General features: G+C 36.8%; 1 protein-coding gene across 3 annotated transcripts in view; it reads right to left on the bottom strand.

The window, feature by feature from the left end:
- Positions 1-20,538, bottom strand: part of kat6b (K(lysine) acetyltransferase 6B) — a 186,998-nt gene that overhangs the window by 37,590 nt on the left and 128,870 nt on the right. For 2 of the 3 annotated variants that reach the window (XM_051922955.1, XM_051922954.1), the window contains exons 7-10: positions 19,528-20,462; positions 12,548-12,669; positions 1,997-2,109; positions 1,608-1,749 (exon numbers count right to left, since the gene is read on the bottom strand). In XM_051922955.1, the coding sequence (XP_051778915.1) occupies positions 1,608-1,749; positions 1,997-2,109; positions 12,548-12,669; positions 19,528-20,462 (1,312 nt within the window). The remainder of the gene's footprint in view (positions 1-1,607; positions 1,750-1,996; positions 2,110-12,547; positions 12,670-19,527; positions 20,463-20,538) is intronic. The other variant, XM_051922956.1, reaches the window with a different exon arrangement.

Below are 20,538 nucleotides of genomic sequence, written 5' to 3' on the forward strand. Positions count from 1 at the left end.
ATACCAACAGCAATATGTCTACACAGCTTCAATGTGACTATAACAGCCAAATCAGAATTTTTCTTTACAATTTTCTTGCTTTATAGTCATTCTGGTGTCTGTTCAGACCAAAGTGTGTGTGTATATTTATTTACTTATTTATCCACCAGTTTGATTAAAGAGCTTCTGTAAAAAGCCAAATTTCATCCTGTGGGACAATTAAAGTTCTAATATTAGCATCCACACTGTTAAAGACAAAACTTTTATATTTCTGCCACATTTAATTCATATTCTGTGAAATCACATATTTACTTTGTGTATGTGTGTGTGTGTGTGTGTGTGTGAAATTGGTTAAAAGAAAATTGCCAAAAGAACTATAAACGTTTTAAAATTCAAATACTCTTTTTTTTTTTTTTGGATACTTATATTTTCTGTGGATGCTTCTGTGATGTATGTAAAGAGATTCAACAAAATAAAAACTAAACCAATAAAGAAATTCTGGGCAGGCTGTTTATATGACTGAAATATATGTCTGAATGTCAAATATGTGAAAATCTAGAAATTCAATATAAGTGCAGCAGCACACTGGTTAAATATCTGGGTTTTCCTTTGTATGCTCTGGTGACCTTCTACATTCCAAAGGTGTGTGTGGCAATTAACTGGTGAATTATATTGACAGAGAAATATAATCTGCACATAATGCAGATGTGATTTTTTTTTAATTTTTTTTTTTTTTTAATAGTGCGACAAATACGCAGTATACGTTTATTCACTGTATGTATAACAGCTTAGAGGACTCCTTTCATTTCCACTCATTTCTGGATAAATGACTTTATGCTCTCCCTGCTTGCATTTTTTACTGTTATGGTCACAACGATCATTTAACTAACCTGGTACAATTTCAGGCAGTAGGAGAAGTGAGCTGGTGTTGCAGAGGCTTGCACAAATGTCATCATTAATTTATACCGGAGGTCTATTTTGCCATCAGAAAGATGACAAACATTCAAAACAACAGCTGAAATAAACTTCTCTCAACATAAACTTGAAACCGTAAACTAACCTGTAATTGAAGTCACAAAGAATGTTATTCTGTTTAAACAATGACAAGTTCAAAAACGCACCAATGCTTTTAAATGGGAGCTACTGAAATTTTCAACATTTGCACTACACGCCTTATTTGTGATATTCCATTTTTCAAGTTCTTAAATGTCAACAGAATCCACAATGAGTCAAGTGGTTTCAAGCACACAGACAGTCATGATGAATGGCAACAGGTGCTTATTGCAGGTTTTGTGAATGCATGAAATTATTAAGGCATATTTCACATAATTTAAAACCTACCCAAAACAATGTGAGTTATTCATTTGCCGAGTTCAATATAGAGTTGCAGGGATACAGACATTAACTTAAAAAGTACTAAAGAGAACGCTTAAACAGGAAACAACTAAGACACACTACATATTGCCATTTTTTAAATAAAACTTAAATAAGCTATTGGTTAGATGTACACTTTTAACCTACTTTAAATCTACAACATACGATTACATCGACAGACATCATGTAGTTGAGACTACATTCTAAAATTAAATGACACATAAGAAAGCAACCACTTTTTACATACACCTTACCTCAAAAACAGAAAGATTTTCCTTCCTGTAAATTTCATTGGCTGGTGGATGAAACCAACCACACTTTTTTGAATGTCTTTGAAGAATGTGTTTGCTTTTCATGTACTTAAGGCAAAACTCGCAAAGGTAAAGCTTATGCAACCTGTGGAAGTGAAAAAAATATTTCAAAGAGGAAGCTCATCAAGGACATTTAATCATATAATTAAGAATTATAATTAATACAGAGATCAATAATTAACTCGGAGACTAATCTAGTTTATTTGAAATTGTCTTTAAGAAGCCAGTAAATTGACCATATAAAGCCAAGCATGACCCGATTTACATATATTAAAACACTGTATTACATATTTCATGAATATATCTCATTAACAAGCATATTAAAAGTATACCTTGAATATTCTTGTGGATAAGGTGAGGAATACCAAGTGTGTATTTCATACTTCCCAAATTCAATTACTGCAGGATAGCGGCCAGGGTCTGCAACTCCTGCATACCTAACTTTCTGTGAAAAAGAAGAAATAAAATGTAAGTAGCTTTAACATGGAAGGGTTCTGTGGATTATCAGTTTAATATTGAGATTTACAAGAAAAAAATTAATTTCATATGATTGAAGGACAAGGTTTAAAAAAAAAAAACCTTCCAAATATGCATTATTATTACTACTACTACTTAGAGCAGGTGGAAGATTTGATGGGGCCCAAGCATATTCCAGAAAAGACCAAAATAAGCACCGCTCTAAGGCACCAAAAAAAAAAAAAAATCCACCACTATTTTCACAGCTCTATATTTATATCATTTTTGTTTTTGTTTAAAAGGCACTTCGCTGCTTTTGTTCATCCAACACTATAACTCGATAACTATAACATGACAAAAATAGTTTGGCAAAAACCTACTCATTGCGGGTAGCTGAACAGGTACAAAGCCAATATACTTGTTTATCAAACTATATTAACAGACTGAACTGATCAAACAATCAGTATCCAGCTTTTTCTCAGGCCAACCAAGAAAAGCAATCTTTCTTCCATGTTTGGGATTTGCCCATAGTTCATTTCCAAGTGGGCCATTTCAAGCATCCAGGAAATTCTGGTATTAAATGCCGAAACTGCAGCAGCTGGCTCCTCTTGATTCAGAGGAATGATGGCTCCAAGACTAACATTTTTCTGGATTGCTGAACTTATTTTACTTAACTTAACCAGTTGCACTAAAACAATCCCATACTGGTACCTCATTTCGCTTACAGGCGCCCAACGTGTCCGCTCAAAAATAAGGAAGCAGATATAAATTAACAAGCAATATAGAAACTTTTTACAAGGACTTGCTCTGGGTTTACCACCATCAACTGGTGCAACAGCAACATCACCGCAGGCAAAACAATATTTTCATGAATCTACAATAGCCTTTAACTACCATTCTAAACAAGGGATCTGAATTTGACGGACTACAACAGAGCAAACCACTCTTATTCTAGGTGAGTAACCTCAACATCAAACCGATAATTTCTTCAATAATGTCACATTCCCTTTGTGAACGTTTCTAATGAACAGTATACATCATATTAAAATAATGCAAAGTGAATGCAGGATAAAAGTCAGCAGATGGAAGAGAAGTAAACCAAAATTCTTCACTCCAAACACTGGGTGGTTCTTTTTCCATCATTTCCATCAAAAGAGTTATGGAGGAGACAGCAAAATCACATTCAAGGGCTATGCCCACTTAAATGGATTCAAATTAATGTCATTTGTGAACACAATGCTAGCTGCAATAAAAAACAAAAGCAAACCTACCATGTGAATTTGCCTTTTTGCAAAAGGGATGGAGCAGTTGACGTGTGACGTCAACTCCGTGACAGGAGTTTGTGTGGGATACGTTCAGTCTTTTAAAAATATTTTTTCTTAGTAAAATTTACTTATTTAAATGTAAACTTCTATCTTCTAAAAATTCTATCCACAATTATTCCCTTCTACAATATGTACCAAAGTAAAGTGTGTAATGAGGAGGATTCAACATACAGTAACTGGTAGTGGGAGAATACATCTGTTAATTTCTATATTTACTGTTTAAGCAATCTCTATCCATTCATTTCCGGTTAGGAATTGTACCACTGGAAAAAAAAACTTTCTTGTAGTGTTCAACTACTGTTGAATGTAGTGGCTGAACATTTAACACTAAAACAATATAAAAAGGTTTAGTCTTATATGAATGAAATGTGTGTATTAATCTGAAAGCATTACCTACAACAAAACATACTGTAAATGTAAAATGTAATAAGCATGTCTTAATAAAGATCTTTGCAACTTCTAAAAACAAACCAACTCAAATTATTACATGTGGATGCATCATGAAAAAACGTTTTCCCTGTTTCCAGGCCCAGTGGTATTTTGGTTCTATTAATTACAAGGTATGCTTAAATACTTTCACGACTTAACAATATTCACAAATCTTTTCTCTGCAAACCAAACAGTGTTTTTGTCTTGCTTGTGCAATCATTTTTCATCTGAATTGATGTCTTCATCACTGGCACAGCATGTCACGCAAGGTAAGCCCACCCAAATGAGGAAACATGAAAGCAAGTCAGTGTTAATACTTACTGGTTATGTGTGCCTTTTGAGGCAAGCAATCAAATATGTGCTACACATAGTACATGACTACACACATTTCCATTGTTTCAAAACTGGGGGTTTTCTTAGGAAATGATTCTTCAGTTTCTCCTAGTCCACAATCTTTATACAATTTTTGCAGCACTGTGTGCAGTGACGCTTCATTTCAGAAGTAAACATAATGGACACCCAATAAACAAAGACCTTGCTCATGTTTAATTGATCATAATTGACCATAATTTAACTAAGACATGTATTGCCACATCAGAGTCAACATATATCATGGGGGGCTACTTGTTTTAATACAACCCAATGGCATCTACTTTATAAAACATCTATATCATCTTGCGAAAAATATTATAAACTGATCAAATATTGCTTCTTTAATAATACATGTTATTAAATAACTTGTTTGTGTGTTATGAATCTCCATGTAGACACCTTTCATCTAAAACTGTTAACCAAATTTATTCCCCTAAAGGACATTTAAAATAATCCTTAATTAGTCGAAATTAAAGATACAGCTGGAGGACTTGTGTCTTTCTGTAATTCCACAAGTTACACAATTCTTTAGGTCTTCACGTATAGCAGTAATGTTAATCAGTCTCGAAAATGTCTCCCAACAGTCCTCAGACAGAAAGGAAGCATTTTAAAACGAGGATCAGGGCTAACGCATTTTGACAGTGGCATTAAATGAATGGAATATAAAGAAAAAGAGAGAACCGGCCATCGTGACTGATAATGGTGCTATTATGGTGCTAGTTCAAGTCAGCTGCTTTGAGCACACATTCACTTTTGTATCGCAGGCTCCACTGAAAATTCTGAAAATTCCAACAACTGCCTGCTTGCTTTGCCAGGTGAGGTGTGTGGTAGGGACTCTTACCTTTTGGGTTTCTTATCTTTACAGATAAAAAAAAAAAAACTTGCTATAGATTGTTATTTTTTGTGCAGGAAGTGACTTTTACAAAAGCTTGGAGCTAAACAGTCTCCAGTGCAGATTGTTTAGGCTCTACTTGTTTGGATGGCAACTGAAACGTTTGTGGGTGACGTTGGGATAAGTGATTTCTTAAATTTGTTGTGTTTCACCAATAATTAACTTCAAAGCTGCACAGCTTATGGCTTTGCTTTTATGCAGTTATTTACCAACACATCATTGTTATATGTCCACACATCTGGTGGTAGTGTCAAAGACACTGATTTCAGTTAAAGAGGACACACCATTTTGCACAAAGTATTAAAGTGCTTTATCCATACAAAGCCTTAGCAGGCGCATTAGCACCATCTACTGGTTCGGACGCAAAAATTAAAGAAAAGCAAAAAAATCTACATATAGTAATACTGTACAAGCAAGACAGAAATTCACAAGATTGATCTTGAGACTTTAAGAATAGATATTAAATTGTTTCAATAAAAAAACGATTAATTGGGGGAAAAAAAATCTAAATTTTTACCCAAGCCTAACAATTACAGCAAAATAATTTTTTTTCTAGAGATAACATAGTAAATAGAGAAGAGAAATGAATACGTTCAACTGAACGCTTTAAAAGTTTAAAATTAGTTCTTCTAGGCAAGTATTAGAAAGTGCTCTTGGTTTTTACAGTGAGAACAAAAGGTTCTACACAGTTAAAGAGCCTAATGAAACCAACTTCTTATTAAATGGATGAAATTGAGTAAAACAAAAAAAAATCCAGAAGTAAAAAAAAGCAACAGAGAACCGAGAATAAAAAACATCCAAAGCAAACAAAAGACAGCAGAAAATGAAGAATTACAAAAAAACAGCAGGAGGGCAGTAAACATAAAAAAGGAAGACAATAAAAATGAGAGCATACATTACAAATTGGGACAGCGACTACACTCTTTAAACATCTTTTCAAAGGAGTTAATTCTATGGACTATTTTAATATTTATAAAATAGTGATGAATGTTTTACAGGAATTGTTGATTTCTTTAAAAGGCAGGAAGGGAATCCAGTCTGAATCCCAGTTGATTGAAATGACAAGAGGCTTTGTGCCTGCATCCAGAGATGTGCATATAGCATAGTGACCAGTTTGATTTGAAACCTGATTAGATATTCAAAATATAAAAAAATAAAAAAAATGAAATAGGGGAGAATAAATGATGAAATAGGGAAGAACTGAGAGATGCCCTTTTTTAAGGACTGACTTTACATTTAGGCAAAGAGTTTAGACAAAAGGTCAAGGAATGAAAGGGACCCTGACTACCCAAAAAGATTGCAGAGCATATGAATATGTAAAGGGGACCAGTGCACAAAGGAAATGGGACACCAATATGAAAAGCATTACTGTAAAAGCAAAAAGGTCTGCAAACACCATTTCTGCACAAAAATGAATAATTTCTCAGCTTTTTAAAAAATATGAAATAACAATATGACTACAGTCCTGGAGTGGAAAATCTTCAATTTTTGAAACTGCAGATTGCTTATATTTTTATATTAAGTTTTAATTACTTTGCTCACATAAACCAGGATGAACTAGATTTGCAGGACTTTAATTTCAGGCATTGCAAGCATCCTTTCTTGTATATTCCTTCTGTATTGCATCAGTACTTCATAACTTTAATGCATGTCTTTCAGTTGGTTTAAAACTGCAGTTGTTTCAATTAGTTTATAACCTAAGAACAAAAAACAAGCAAGAACCGCAACTCGTATCAACTAGTTTATTAAACTGAGGAAAAAAATAAAAGGTGCCTAAAAAGATCAAAGGTTTTGAGCAGGGTTATTTACAGTATTACAAAGACCGCCAGCCAATAAAATGTGTAAAATGTCACATATCCCAAAGAACCACATGAAATTTTAATATAAATATGGCTTGTCTAAAGGACCAAAAACTGATGACAGATGGGCAACAACATTGGAAGCGACATCAGAGATGAAGAGACCAGACCATCTGATTTGGACGTCAGAAAACATAACCAATGAGTGCCAACATCAACATCAGTAAATACCATGTTTTAATTTTTTTTTTTTACATTGTCTTTTATCTAGAGTGATTGAAATAATAAAAATCGGGAAACCACTAGACTTTCATGTATACTCAGATATGGGGATGGATATTTGAGGAGTAAACTGCAAGACAATGATTATATTTTTTATATTATGTACAATAAAGATCAACATCAAATCAAATTAATAATATATTGAACAATTATTATAAAAGTTGAATAAATCAGCCTCTGTATCTGCATGAATAAAAGGTAAATTACCACTTCTGGTCAATGGAAATACAGTTAAGTCCATAAATATTTGGACAGAGACAACTTTTTTTTTTTCTAATTTTGGTTGTGTACATCAGCACAATGTATTTTAAATGAAACAAATCGGATGCAGTTGAAGTGCAGACTTTCAGCTTTAATTCAGTGGGGTGAACAAAACGATTGCATAAAAATGTGAGGCAACTAAAGCATTTTTTTAACACAATCCCTTCATTTCAAGGGCTCAAAAGAAATTGGACAATTGACTCAAAGGCTATTTCATGGGCAGGTGTGGGCAAGTCTGTCGTTATGTCATTATCAATTAAGCAAATAAAAGGCCTGGAGTTGATTTGAGGTGTGGTGCTTGCATGTGGAAGATTTTGCTGTGAACAGACAACATGCGGTCAAAGGAGCTCTCTATGCAGGTGAAAGAAGCCATCCTTAAGCTGTGAAAACAGAAAAAACCCATCCGAGAAATTGCTACAATATTACGAGTGGCAAAATCTACAGTTTGGTACATCCTGAGAAAGAAAGTAAGCACTGGTGAACTCAGCAACGCAAAAAGACCTGGACGTCCACGGAAGACAACAGTGGTGGATGATCGCAGAATCATTTCCATGGTGAAGAGAAACCCCTTCACAACAGCCAACCAAGTGAAAAACACTCTCCGGGGGGTAGGCGTATCGATATCCAAGTCTATCATAAAGAGAAGACTGCATGAAAGTAAATACAGAGGGTGCACTGCAAGGTGCAAGCCACTCATAAGCCTCAAGAATAGAAAGGCTAGTTTGGACTTTGCTAAAGAACATCTAAAAAAGCCAGCACAGTTCTGGAAAAACATTCTTTGGACAGATGAAACCAAGATCAACCTCTACCAGAATGATGGCAAGAAAAAAGTATGGAGAAGGCGTGGAACAGCTCATTATCCAAAGCATACCACATCATCTGTAAAACACGGTGGAGGCAGTGTGATGGTTTGGGTGTGCATGGCTGCCAGTGGCACTGGGACACTAGTGTTTATTGATGTTGTGACACAGGACAGAAGCAGCCGAATGAATTCTGAGGTGTTCAGAGACATACTGTCTGCTCAAATCCAGCTAAATGCAGTCAAATTGATTGTCCATCTGTATCATGAAACGCCGCCCAATGACCCAAAACATACAGCCAAAGCAACCCAGGAGTTTATTAAAGCAAAGAAGTGGAAAATTCTTGAATGGCCAAGTCAGTCACCTGATCTTAACCCAATTGAGCATGCATTTCACTTGTTGAAGACTAAACTTCAGACAGAAAGGCCCACAAACAAACAGCAACTGAAAGCCGCAGCAGTAAAGGCCTGGCAGAGCATTAAAAAGGAGGAAACCCAGCATCTGGTGATGTCCATGAGTTCAAGACTTCAGGCTGTCATTGCCAGCAAAGGGTTTTCAACCAAGTACAGTCAACCCTTGATATACGACCGGCCTGACATGTGAACAACTTGCTTTACGACCAAAATTTTTGTTTTGAATTACGACCAACATTACAACCGAATGCGGTCACATGTATCCGCTTGTGCGATTGTAAACAAACAGCTGAGAGCATTTGTAAGAGTCAGTCGGAGCCCAGATACTGTACATATCTTTGTGGACGTAATTTTGGTCAGTGCAGTGATGTATATAATTTATTTCGATAATTGCTAAGGAAGGAAGCGAAGGTAAAGAAAGCGATCACAATCGAAACGAAGAATGAAATTGTGTGGAAATATGAGAGTGGTGTTCGTGTGACTGATCTCGCTAATATGTACAGCATGTCGAAATCCACCATCTCGACAATTTTACAAAGAAAAGATTTGTTTAAAGGAAACTCCTTCCAAGCAATAACCACCTTCCATTTCATTCTCCTCCTCCTTCCTTCCTGCAAGCCAAAGATGTCAACTTAAATGGTGAGTACAGTATGAAATTGTTGTTTCTGGTAGGCTAGGCACTTTTTATAACTTTTTGGTTAGTACAATAGAAAAATTATTCGTTTTTTTGGTAAATTATGCACGTTATACAACCCTTTTCTATTAAAAAAAGTCAAGTAAGTGTTGCTGTGGGCGGTTCGGAACATATTAAGGGCATTTCCATTATTTCTTACTAGTCATTTGGCCCGTTACAATAACGGGCGCTAGAACAGTAGTGCATAAACATTAGTAGGAACAGTCTATATTAAATGGCAAGAGACTTTGACCTCATTCTTTTGTTGGTTGTATTTTTCTCTCTTTCAGCCTTTCTTTTGTTGATGTTTACTTGCTGAGCTGACCGTTCTTCGTGGGCTGCCGCCGTGTATTGTGGGTCTTTAATTTTCTGTGACAGTAATACTGTCTTGTACGACTCTATTCAATAAGGGCACGCACAAAAAGGCGAGCTTCAAAAGGGCGACTAAATTATCTACGCACGCCTTTATTCGCTGCGCCCAATTGAGGTCGCCCTTTTGAGGCTCGCCTTTTTATGCGCGCCCTTATTGAAGGATTCTGTCTTGTACGTCCGCTGGCTTGTACGTCCGTAATATACCTTTAATTTTCTCTGGCGGTAATACAGGCGTGCGCGTCGGTAATATGCCTTTAATCTCCTCTGACAGTAATACTGGCTTGTATGTGGCTGTAATATGCGTCACTGTATTGTGTACCTTTAATTTCCTCTCGCAGTAATACTGGTTTGTATTTCCGTAGAACGCCTCTAACTTTCTCTCGACAGTAATATCGCGCATCGCACCGTGCCCCGCGCATGTGCACTTCACCAGAAGACACCCACACACGGACATCTGGACGCACACAGGGATTTTATATATATATAGATGGGAAAAACAGTCTTGACTTACAACCAACTTGAGTTACAACCAGCCCTCGTGAACGAATTGAGTTTGTAAGTCAAGGGTCAACTGTATTAGAAATGCACATTTTATTTCCAGTTATTTAATTTGTCCAATTACTTTTGAGCCCCTGAAATGAAGGGATTGTGTTAAAAAAATGCTTTAGTTGCCTCACATTTTTATGCAATCGTTTTTGTTCACCCCACTGAATTAAAGCTGAAAGTCTGCACTTCAACTGCATCTGAGTTGTTTCATTTAAAATTCATTGTGGTAATGTACAGAACCAAAATTAGAAAAAAAGTTGTCTCTGTCCAAATATTTATGGACCTAACTGTAGCCCAAAAGTTGACAGAAATCTAAATTTTGTACCTAATACGTGTATGCAAAATTTGGCTGACCTAAGTGGAAGTGTACGCAAGTTATCGTGTTTAAACACACACAGACATAATTCCAAAAAATGGTATCTTCGGATTCTGGGAGGTCTGAAATGTTGAGATTCATCAAAATCTCGAAATGGAATTTTGGAGGATTCCAATACTTTCCCTATACTTAATATACGAGAAAGTAAAAAGCCACATAGTGTGGGAAGAGTGCTGCATTCCTGCCCACAGGGTTAATCAAGGCTACAAGGCCTCTCCTCAATAATTAGAATAATTGTGGTAAAAGTAAGAAATTGGCTGGTTGGTAAGTGGTATATAACCAAAAGAGTTTGCGAGGACTCCCACATGTTTGTAAGTGCTGGTGATAGTGATCCCCCAAGTAAAGAAACCTATCTGAAACATTGCTAAGTGACTGGCAACTGGCACTACTCAATACTTTGTCTGGATATGATTGCTGTGTGTGTGTGTGTGTGTGTGTGTCTGCAGTTAATCTTCAAGTGTGGAAGTAGATGAACCTAGTAAATACACCTGGTAACTCTCACAAATTCTGTGATAATGCAACAGTAAATCTGGAATAAAATGAAAAAACAGAACCAAATTTGTTGGAGCTCAACTTCAAAGAATCTGAAAGATAGCAGCAAAGTTAGACGGAATTCAATTGAGAGCCAAAAAGGGGTGAAGAGGGTGGAAAACCAATGAGATAAGGGATACAAAACAAAGGCTTAATAGTAAAGTTTGACGTCAGGAAGGTACATGCAGCTGTCCACCCTGTTCAAGGTAAGAACCAAATTTAATCCTTGGGCAATGTTCATTATATAAAAAAAAAAATATGAAAGTTGCACACAAACTTTCCACCAAAAGCAAGGTTAAAGGGGGGAGGAGAAGCATCAGTAAGCTCATAATTTTAATATGTTCATCTTAATTTTAAACAGACAAGACTGAAACTTGTTATTTTAAGAAATATGTATTTAACTACTTTCAGAACACAGCTAAAAATTTAGCATAGTAATATCTTTCTTTATAAGTGAATAAAGAATAAAGATTGAGTACAACCTAATCTTGCCCTCCTACATATCGAGAAAAGGGGGCTATGTAAACTGTGTACAGAAGATAATATGCCTAACCTTCAACTTGCTCTGTAGAATTAGAAATTCACTGAACAACAAGATATTGGACCTTATGATTTTTAACATTCAGATTTGCTTGGTTCTGACACGAGAAAGGTAAACTTTGGGGGAAAAAAAATGCTAGTAACTTGTACTAAATGTATTTTAGAACACAGAACTTTTAACCATATACAAAATCAAAACCGTAGAATGACAAAAGCTATTTAAATCACTCTTCATAAGCATGTTGTGTTTTGCAGTTGTAACTGGGACCTAGGTGCTGTTTTGTTTATTTAACTTTATTTAAAAAGGTAAAAACTCAATCCCCACATATTGTATTTCTAAAATTGAAGTTAAGATCACCTGACCCCACTAAAGCGGAGTTTTTCATCCTACAACAATTGGAGGCTATAACCATTGGCACAGTACATTGTATGTTACTTGATGAGGAACTTGCTGTAAAGGTTAATTACAGTAGTCTGCACCAGACTGTGCTAAATTTTGAAATTAAACAAATCTACCCATTTTCTTATTGTTATTTGGCTGACTCATCTATCTATCAGACTTGCATCATTCAAGATACAATTAGTTTAATTTCTTTTACTTTTCCAATTGAAGCACAGACAGGGGAAATGAATTGTTCATTGTCACACAGAGTCAGTAGCAGGATCTGAACCCACAGACTCAGTGTTTGAACTCCAGAGCTTTAACCACTATGCCACACTGCTAACTTGCTATCCAAAACTGGTTGCATAATATGCGTTAATGGACACTCATATGGTTAGAAGCTAGCACATATTAGGTAATTATTAATTAATTACCTCTTCTGAAAGTTTCTGAGCTTTTTTAAACATCTCTACATCCTCTTCGGTAACATTGTCCTTGGTGTTGACTATACACACACCGCTGTTCTCTGTCTTTAGTTTTTTCTTGCCATTGTTATCTGCCATTAGAAAGATTAAAGTGTTAAATATACAAAAGCTAAAACAGAAACAGAAAACAAAAAGGCAGTCAACTTTTTCTTTTTTTTTTTAAAAAACAGTTGCAATCAGCAACTTTGAAATGGACTTATAAAATAAACTCCATTATGGGAGAATTGAGCCTTAAACAAAGCTAGATACATATTATGTAAAGACTAGAAACATTACAATAAATTAAATTGTTTTATGTATAGATTTCATTATTAAATATTTGCCTGAAGCCTTTACTTACAGCAAAACAGTAAAACTGGCAAACAGTTTTAGAATATCTGACCACAGTACATACAAGCAGCCTGTTTAAGTTTCAGTGCTTAATAGCAGACAATACAGATCACATGTAGTTTCTTGAAACAGAGAAAATAAATAGCTCTCAAAATTAAAAAGAATCCAGGATAATGCTAATCAATACAGTTAAAGAAGAAAATTGTCTGAAAACAACAAATGTAACAAAGTTATATTATTAAAAAAAAAAAAGGGTTGCTCGGTATACTGGCACTGAAAGTACCACCAAAAAAGTACAGAAAAACGTAAATTGTTAAAACGGTATGGTACCAGGAATACTAGCAGCAAAAAGTAGTTTAAAAAGAATTTGTGTTCAGCTCTTTGTACTTCCGCTCTGTGACGCACTGTAGACTCCACTTTCCCTTTATGACACACTAGATCAGTGTTTCTTAAACTATGGGTCACCACGCGATCATGTAGTATAATAACAAAAGTGTGAATTCTGTGCCAAACAATATGCCTGCCACTACTTATCGTACTTTTTATTGCAGATGTGAACCAATGCCACGGACGCATCACTGAGAGCCTTCATCATGTGGCACGAAAAAAAGTTTTTCTCAACTTTCACCTTGCAGCCTACTACATTTTCAGTATGAGAAAACTGACAGAAAAAGATGTGTATTAAAAAAAAGGGACAGACAGGAGAACCTGACTGCCGAGCTTGCGAGGTGAAGAGTCTATAGCACTAGATTGTCAAAGAGGAAATAATCCAACATGGCAGGCATAAGAGAGTTGCTTTCCATGGTGGCTGATGTGCTGTTTACCTGTATGCATCTACAGTAAATTGTATTTGATAAATTAGATTTTAAATAACTCCATTGACAGTCTCCAACCAACGTTTATTACTTTTATAAACTGTTTAGCTTTTTTTGTTCAAGTTTCACTTTAAAATTTGTAGACAACTACCACATGATCTAAAGACTGTTACTATTAACTGTAAATAGGGCATTAACGTGTCACTGGGACAATACGCCGCAGCTCCTTAAAAATGCCTTTTTCCTATCCTGTGAAGGCGCTATCCAAGTCCTATGCCTATTGACATTTTTGACAGCACAAAGCACACGGGGAAACTGATTTTCATGGGGCACTAAAGTTTTCACTGCACAGTTCCTTCACGGTGTTTCCCCCCAATGTGCGAACGCACAATATAAGTGAGGGTCTATGTCATGGCTTTCATGTTTCATTATGGACAGGGATCCTTTTGAAAATAATGTCAAAATGCAGGTATGAATGGAAATTGTTTTGGTTTAAAAACTTTTAAATGAAAACATGGTACTGTGGATGTAGCCTCTTTGTGCGACAATTCCCCCTAAACCACCTTCTCCTCATCACATGGTTTAGAGCAGGGGTGTCGAACTCCAGTCCTGGAGGGCCGCAGTGGCTACAAGTATTCATTCTAACCATCTTCTTCATTAGTGACCAGTTTTTGCTGCTAATTAACTTCTTTTGCCTTAATTTTAATTAACTTGACTCAGATCCCTTTGTGGTCTCCTTTTCCTTAATTAGCAGCCAAACAATGAGACACAAAACAAACCGCCACATGACCACCTCAACTGTGCCCATCACACAATATCTGAAAATAATGAAAGGTGATGGTCTTGGTAAGGTTGATCTCTCAGGTCACTAAAACATTTTGATGATATTCTTGGAAAAACAGAAAAATCAACAGTTTTGGAAATGTCTGCTGTGGCAGAACAACAGCAGCAACAAGACGTGGAATTAAATAATGGGTTTAATTAACGGCAAGAATCTGCTTCTCATTAACACTCGAATTACCAGACTCTACGAAAAAACTCGTAGATCCGGCCCACCTTAAAACCGTTCTCACCTCTCTTTTGTCTTCTAAATGTGCCGATTAAGAGGAGCAGCCGGCTATTCCATCCCCCACCGTCGCAGAATGTTCACTAAGTTTTCCCAGCTCATGGCTTGTTTGATTATCTGGGAGTGACTGAACTGCTGGAGTTTTAGAATGAAAATAATAGATCGCTATTTGGAATACAGTGATCCCTCGCTATATCGCGCTTCGCCTTACGCGGCTTCACTCCATCGCGGATTTTATATGTAAGCATATTTAAATATATATCGCGGATTTTTCGCTGCTTCGCGGGTTTCTGCGGACAATGGGTCTTTTAATTTCTGGTACATGCTTCCTCAGTTGGTTTGCCCAGTTGATTTCATACAAGGGACGCTATTGGCAGATGGCTGAGAAGCTACCCAACTTACTTTCTCTCTCTCTCTTGCGCTGACGTAGGGGGGTGTGAGCAGGGGGGGCTGTGTGCAGCTGCTTCCTGAAGGCCATGCTGCACGGTGCTTCGCATACTTAAAAGCTCAAAGAGCACGTATTGATTTTTGACTTTGTTTTTCTGTGGCTCTCTCTCTGTCTCTTCCTGCTCCTGACAGAGGGGGTGTGAGCTGCCGCCTTCAACAGCTTTGTACCGGCGGTGCTTCGCATACTTAAAAGCCAAAAAGCCCTATTGATTTTTTTTTTGACTGCTTGCTTTGTTCTAACAGTTTAAACTTTTGAAAAAGAGACAAATGTTTGTTTGCAGTGTTTGAATAACGTTCCTGTCTCTCTACAACCTCCTGTGTTTCTGCGCAAATCTGTGACCCAAGCATGACATTCTAAAAATAACCATATAAATATATGGTTTCTACTTCGCGGATTTTCCTATTTCGCGGGTGGCTCTGGAACGCAACCCCCGCGATGGAGGAGGGATTACTGTACATGCATTTCATGTGTGTTCCATTTCTACAGTAATCTGTGTAAACACATTGCTAAAACAGAAACTTTTTCATATTTTAGTAATAAATGTTACAAAATGTAGGCATAAACTATAGAATCTGTGAAGCCTGAAGTCCAAACATCAAATAAACATTTTCACAAAAGGTTCAAGGATGATACAACAGCTTCCGTGGCTTAACGCTACGGTTTGCTGACTTGGGGCACAACAGCCCTGTCGTGCTACAGAGACGCGAGTTCGATTCCCAGCTTTGAAGAAAGTGTTTTTTTTTTTTCCTCAAACGGACATTGAATTTATAAATTGGTATGCACTGTAAATCGTTATCTTTAAAATGTCAATCGCGGTTATTTCTGTTGATTAATTCATGCTTTTTTACTTAGAGTCAGAACAGTAGCTTTTTCTGCTTATTCAGCTTCTGATCTGACTCAAACAGCGCCAGTATAACTTCACACCCGATCTGACACTGTTCGTTTTCAAATAATATTGCATTACTTCGACGATGTTTTCTGATTGGTAATATTCGCGTCATAAAATGATTTCTTCAAAACGTCACATATATTTGTCTCTTTCTTTTTTTAAAATGTGCATTGTAGCACGCAGCAACTGGCCACCTGCATGTTCTTGCGCACACTGAATATATGCAATCATCAGATTCAAATGTTAACAGTTATATAGCATAGAATGGAAATCAGCAGTTCTTAGCATTGCACCACGCAAGCTGTCATATCAACCGCCTACTGTAACTTGCTTTCTTTTTTCTTCGGTCATAGTCTTGAATAAAAGTGCACCTGTTTTGTTATACTTTTACATCAACATATGTTCCTGTGTTTGAGCTACATGGGCATGCTCAAAAAATACACATATAATGCCACGAAAAGTGCATGCAGACACTTCAGTACACTGCAGAGCTTTAGCGCGTCTTTATGTGAAAACAGCAGTATCAGATGGGGAGTGTCTGATGATTGCATATAGCGCTGAAGTTACTGCTCTACACTAGGCTTTCCTCTGCATGTCCGGGAGTACAAAAAAAACAGCATACAGCAACACGTGGGGACTGGCAATATTGGGGGAAAAAAACACGTGGTCGTATGTATCATGATACACTGCAGAACTATAGAGCGTCTTTATGTGAAAACAGCAGTGTCAGGTAGGGGGCGGTAGGGAAGTATCCTGAACTCGACTGAGACAATGAAAAGTGAATTTAAAAAAAAAATAAAGCTAACCTTTACAAATATCATAAATTACACTGGCTATTACAGACTGAAATCAAATGTATCTTTTTATTCTAAAATAGTGAAAATAAGAACACTTCTCAAAATGGAGTTGTGCAGGATCGAACTCACAACCTTTGGATTCCTAGTCAGCGACTGATACTGTTACGCTACGGAAGCAGTGATAGCTAATGCGTGTCAAAGTCGCACACTAAGACGGGTTTTTTTGGCGGTGGCTTTTTTTTTTGTACCTTTTGTGAAAGTGTTTCTTTGATATTTGGACTTCAGGCTTCATACATTATATAGTTTATGCCTACATTTTGTCATTTGCTACTAGAATATTGTAAACCGTTTCTGTTTTAACAATGTGTTTACACAGATTACTGTAGAAATGCAACACATATGAAATGCGTGTGTTGCAAATAACAATTTATTATTTCTACTCTAAAACTCCACTTCACTCCCAGATAATCAATCAAGGCATGAGCTGGGAAAAGCTTGTTTACGTTCTAAGTCGTTGGGGGGGATGGAATAGCCGGCTGCTGGCAGCTTGTCTTTATCAGTACATTTAGATGACAAAAGACGCTGGCGGAGAGGTGAGAAGGGTTTTAAGAAGCGATTTAAGGTGGGCCGGATCTACGAGTTTTTTCGTAGGCTCTGGTAATTCTAGTGTTAAGAGATTGGTTGCAGTTTGAAATCCCAGTTTAGCTGGTCATCTGATGGCTCATTTCACATCTCATTTCTTTTTGGCTGTCATTTAATGAAGAAAAGAATAAATTCAGAGGAGTGAATTCTTAAAATCAAGGTCATTAAAGTGAAGGGAAAAGGAAGGAGTTAATTAGCAGTGAAAACTGGTCACTGATTAGGAAAAGGGTTAGAATGAAAACCTGCAGCCTCTGTGGCCCTCCAGGCCTGGAGTTCAACACCCCTGGTTTAGAGTACACAGTGAACAAACCACCTTCCCCCTTCTCTTTGACACGATGTAGACACATTTTGACACACTGGAGAATTCTAAGGGAAACTGTAGCTTATAGCAAAGTAGGGAGGCATGCATTTATGTGGCGCAACACATGTTTATGCAATATATCAGGTGGGCTTATGAGTAAGCAACCAGGTTAGGTTGGGAGGTGTGAGGGTAGAATGGAGTTATGGGCAGCTAGCTATCTATCCATTATTTGCTTCAGTACCAGTACTTGAGTCTGAAAACCAGCACTACTATATCTACAGTGCCATTCTTCTCAGATTTGAGAGTTACCACAACTGATTATTATGATTATTAATACACATTTATGAACTGATAACCCAGATCTATGAATACGTTTCTGTATCTGCTTTGAAAACCTTAAAAAACAACAAAACAACTTGATTGTGGTCCTTCACATTAATATAGCATTAATAATTCAACTTGTATTCCATTCAATAACTTTGCAATTGAAACCATGGCCTGCACTGCTATTTTTTTAAACATATAAACAAAAAATGATAAAATTTCGATTAGCTGATGTTCCAGCGAACAAATTTATTTCAGTAACAGCAATTTTAATTTCCAAACACTAACATTTTTAAAAAGACTTTAGATAAAAATGGGACCTTAACTTGAGTTAATATTTTTCCATTGAATAACTGAATGTATGGAAAAAATCTAATTTGAAAAAATTGATACTTAAGAGCAACTGTGTTTACATTGTCCATGCTTTTGTATCCATACATGTAAAACAAAGATCAAGTTGATATCTAAATTCTTATACTTCTCGTAAGCATAAGCTAAACACTCAACTCATTTTCTAGTATGAATTTTTGCTCAACAAATAGTTAATGATTTTAGGGTTGCCTGTCCGAAGTATAGAATCATCTTACAGTGCTAAGATTCACAGTAAAATTATTATACTAAGTTTCACAGTATTGGAAACTAAAGAAGTAAAGGAATACTATTATGTCCATTCCATTTTCTAATTTTATATTTATATATACACACACATACACACACTCAATTATGATTTTTAAATCATAAAACAGAAAAACAAAACATTAAAAAATAATCAACATTTTATTTGTGTAATAAATTGTAATAACAGCACTGCTTAAAGTGAACAATATTATTTTATTATAGATATGAAACATGCACAGTGTAGAATCAGAATGGCAAGATCTTTTTGGTGAAGCGGAGCGAGAATGAAAATATATTATGAAAAGCTTTCTAGCACAGGCAAATGTAGGATGGAGAGGCCTGCTGAACCTGCTGTTAAGACAATGGCTAAACTACTACAAAAGAAAGTGGCAGGGATAGAGCAAGGGAGCAAGATGAAGTTTGCAGGCCATGCACTATGACAAAGCCCTTATGGAAGCATTTTGGGATCCTAATGCCACTACAGACGCAAAAGAAAAAAAGGAGGGGGAAAAAGATAAAATTATGTTGCTACAGAATTAGTTGAAAAACAATTGTTAATCAGCATTAGAAAAACAAGGAAAGTTTGTTTACTTTCCTAATAAAGCGAAGCAACAATTAAAGTCCAAGGCCGATGTAACAGATTAAAATCATCTATTGGACGGGATGCAGGTTTGGTTGGAAGTTTGACCTTTTGCTTACCATGATCCCGATCAGGAATAATTCTTCCGTCTCCCAAGCTCCCCTTCCCTGGTGTGGGGGTCCCCTTTTGAGGGGTCATTTTATATTTTACTCTGCCTAGCATCCTGTGTTTTTTCAAGAAAGTTCGCTTGAAATGAGCGGCCTTAAAAGTGCGTCCTCTTGACATTCCCCAACATGACAATGAGGAACTGGAAACTAACCTATTTTTTATCTCTTTTTTTCCATGCAGCCGAGAAAGAGATTTTGATGTGGAAGACAGGTCCGCTTTACGGCGCATACGCTTGGGAGGTGCATAACTAGGATGTCCCTTCTTTCGAGACTGTCCCTGAGCGGTAAAGATATGAGAAAGTCCATCAAAAAGTCCCTTAAGCTGGTTACTATTAGGAAGGCTACCAAGAGAAGGAACACTAGATTGACTGGAAGAGCTCTGGGGTGAGTTAGCAGAAGTGGAATTGTTGGATTTCTGCGAACTGGGACTCTGTCCAGGTAATACAGGGGGAGGTGGGTGTGCATTGATAGGCGAGTTTATTTTTTGGGTGATACTTGTAGCCACCATGCTGGAATGAGAAGTGTATGACTGCTTCTGGGGGCCTTTTTTCCTTGGGAGATAGTGCTTTGAAAAGTCTACTATTTCGCCACGGGACCTGCGGCCAATAGGCGACGGTGTAAAAAACTTTGTAAGGCCATCAATAAGACCTTTGGTTTTCTTATTAAGTTTAGAGGAAGTGGATGTGGACGAGAAAAACGTGGTGGTGGTGAGTTGGGCAGTGTCACCTGCCCAAGAGGGGTTTGTTACAGCCAATCTGCTGCTTGAGTCCATAACAGATGCAGCATGACCAGATGAAGGTGTGGTACAGACTTTAATCTTTTGACCCCTACCAGGTGACCCCCTTCCTGCCAGTGCTATCAAGGTTCCTTCAGAGTTGGCTACAGACCTGTGGAAGAAAAAAGAAAAAAATAAGTATATATATATTTTTTAATTTTCAATCAAAGCCTAAAAAAAAAAAAAAA

The sequence above is a fragment of the Erpetoichthys calabaricus genome, chromosome 2 (assembly GCF_900747795.2).
Source record: "Erpetoichthys calabaricus chromosome 2, fErpCal1.3, whole genome shotgun sequence".
Taxonomy (NCBI): Eukaryota; Metazoa; Chordata; class Cladistia; order Polypteriformes; family Polypteridae; genus Erpetoichthys; species Erpetoichthys calabaricus.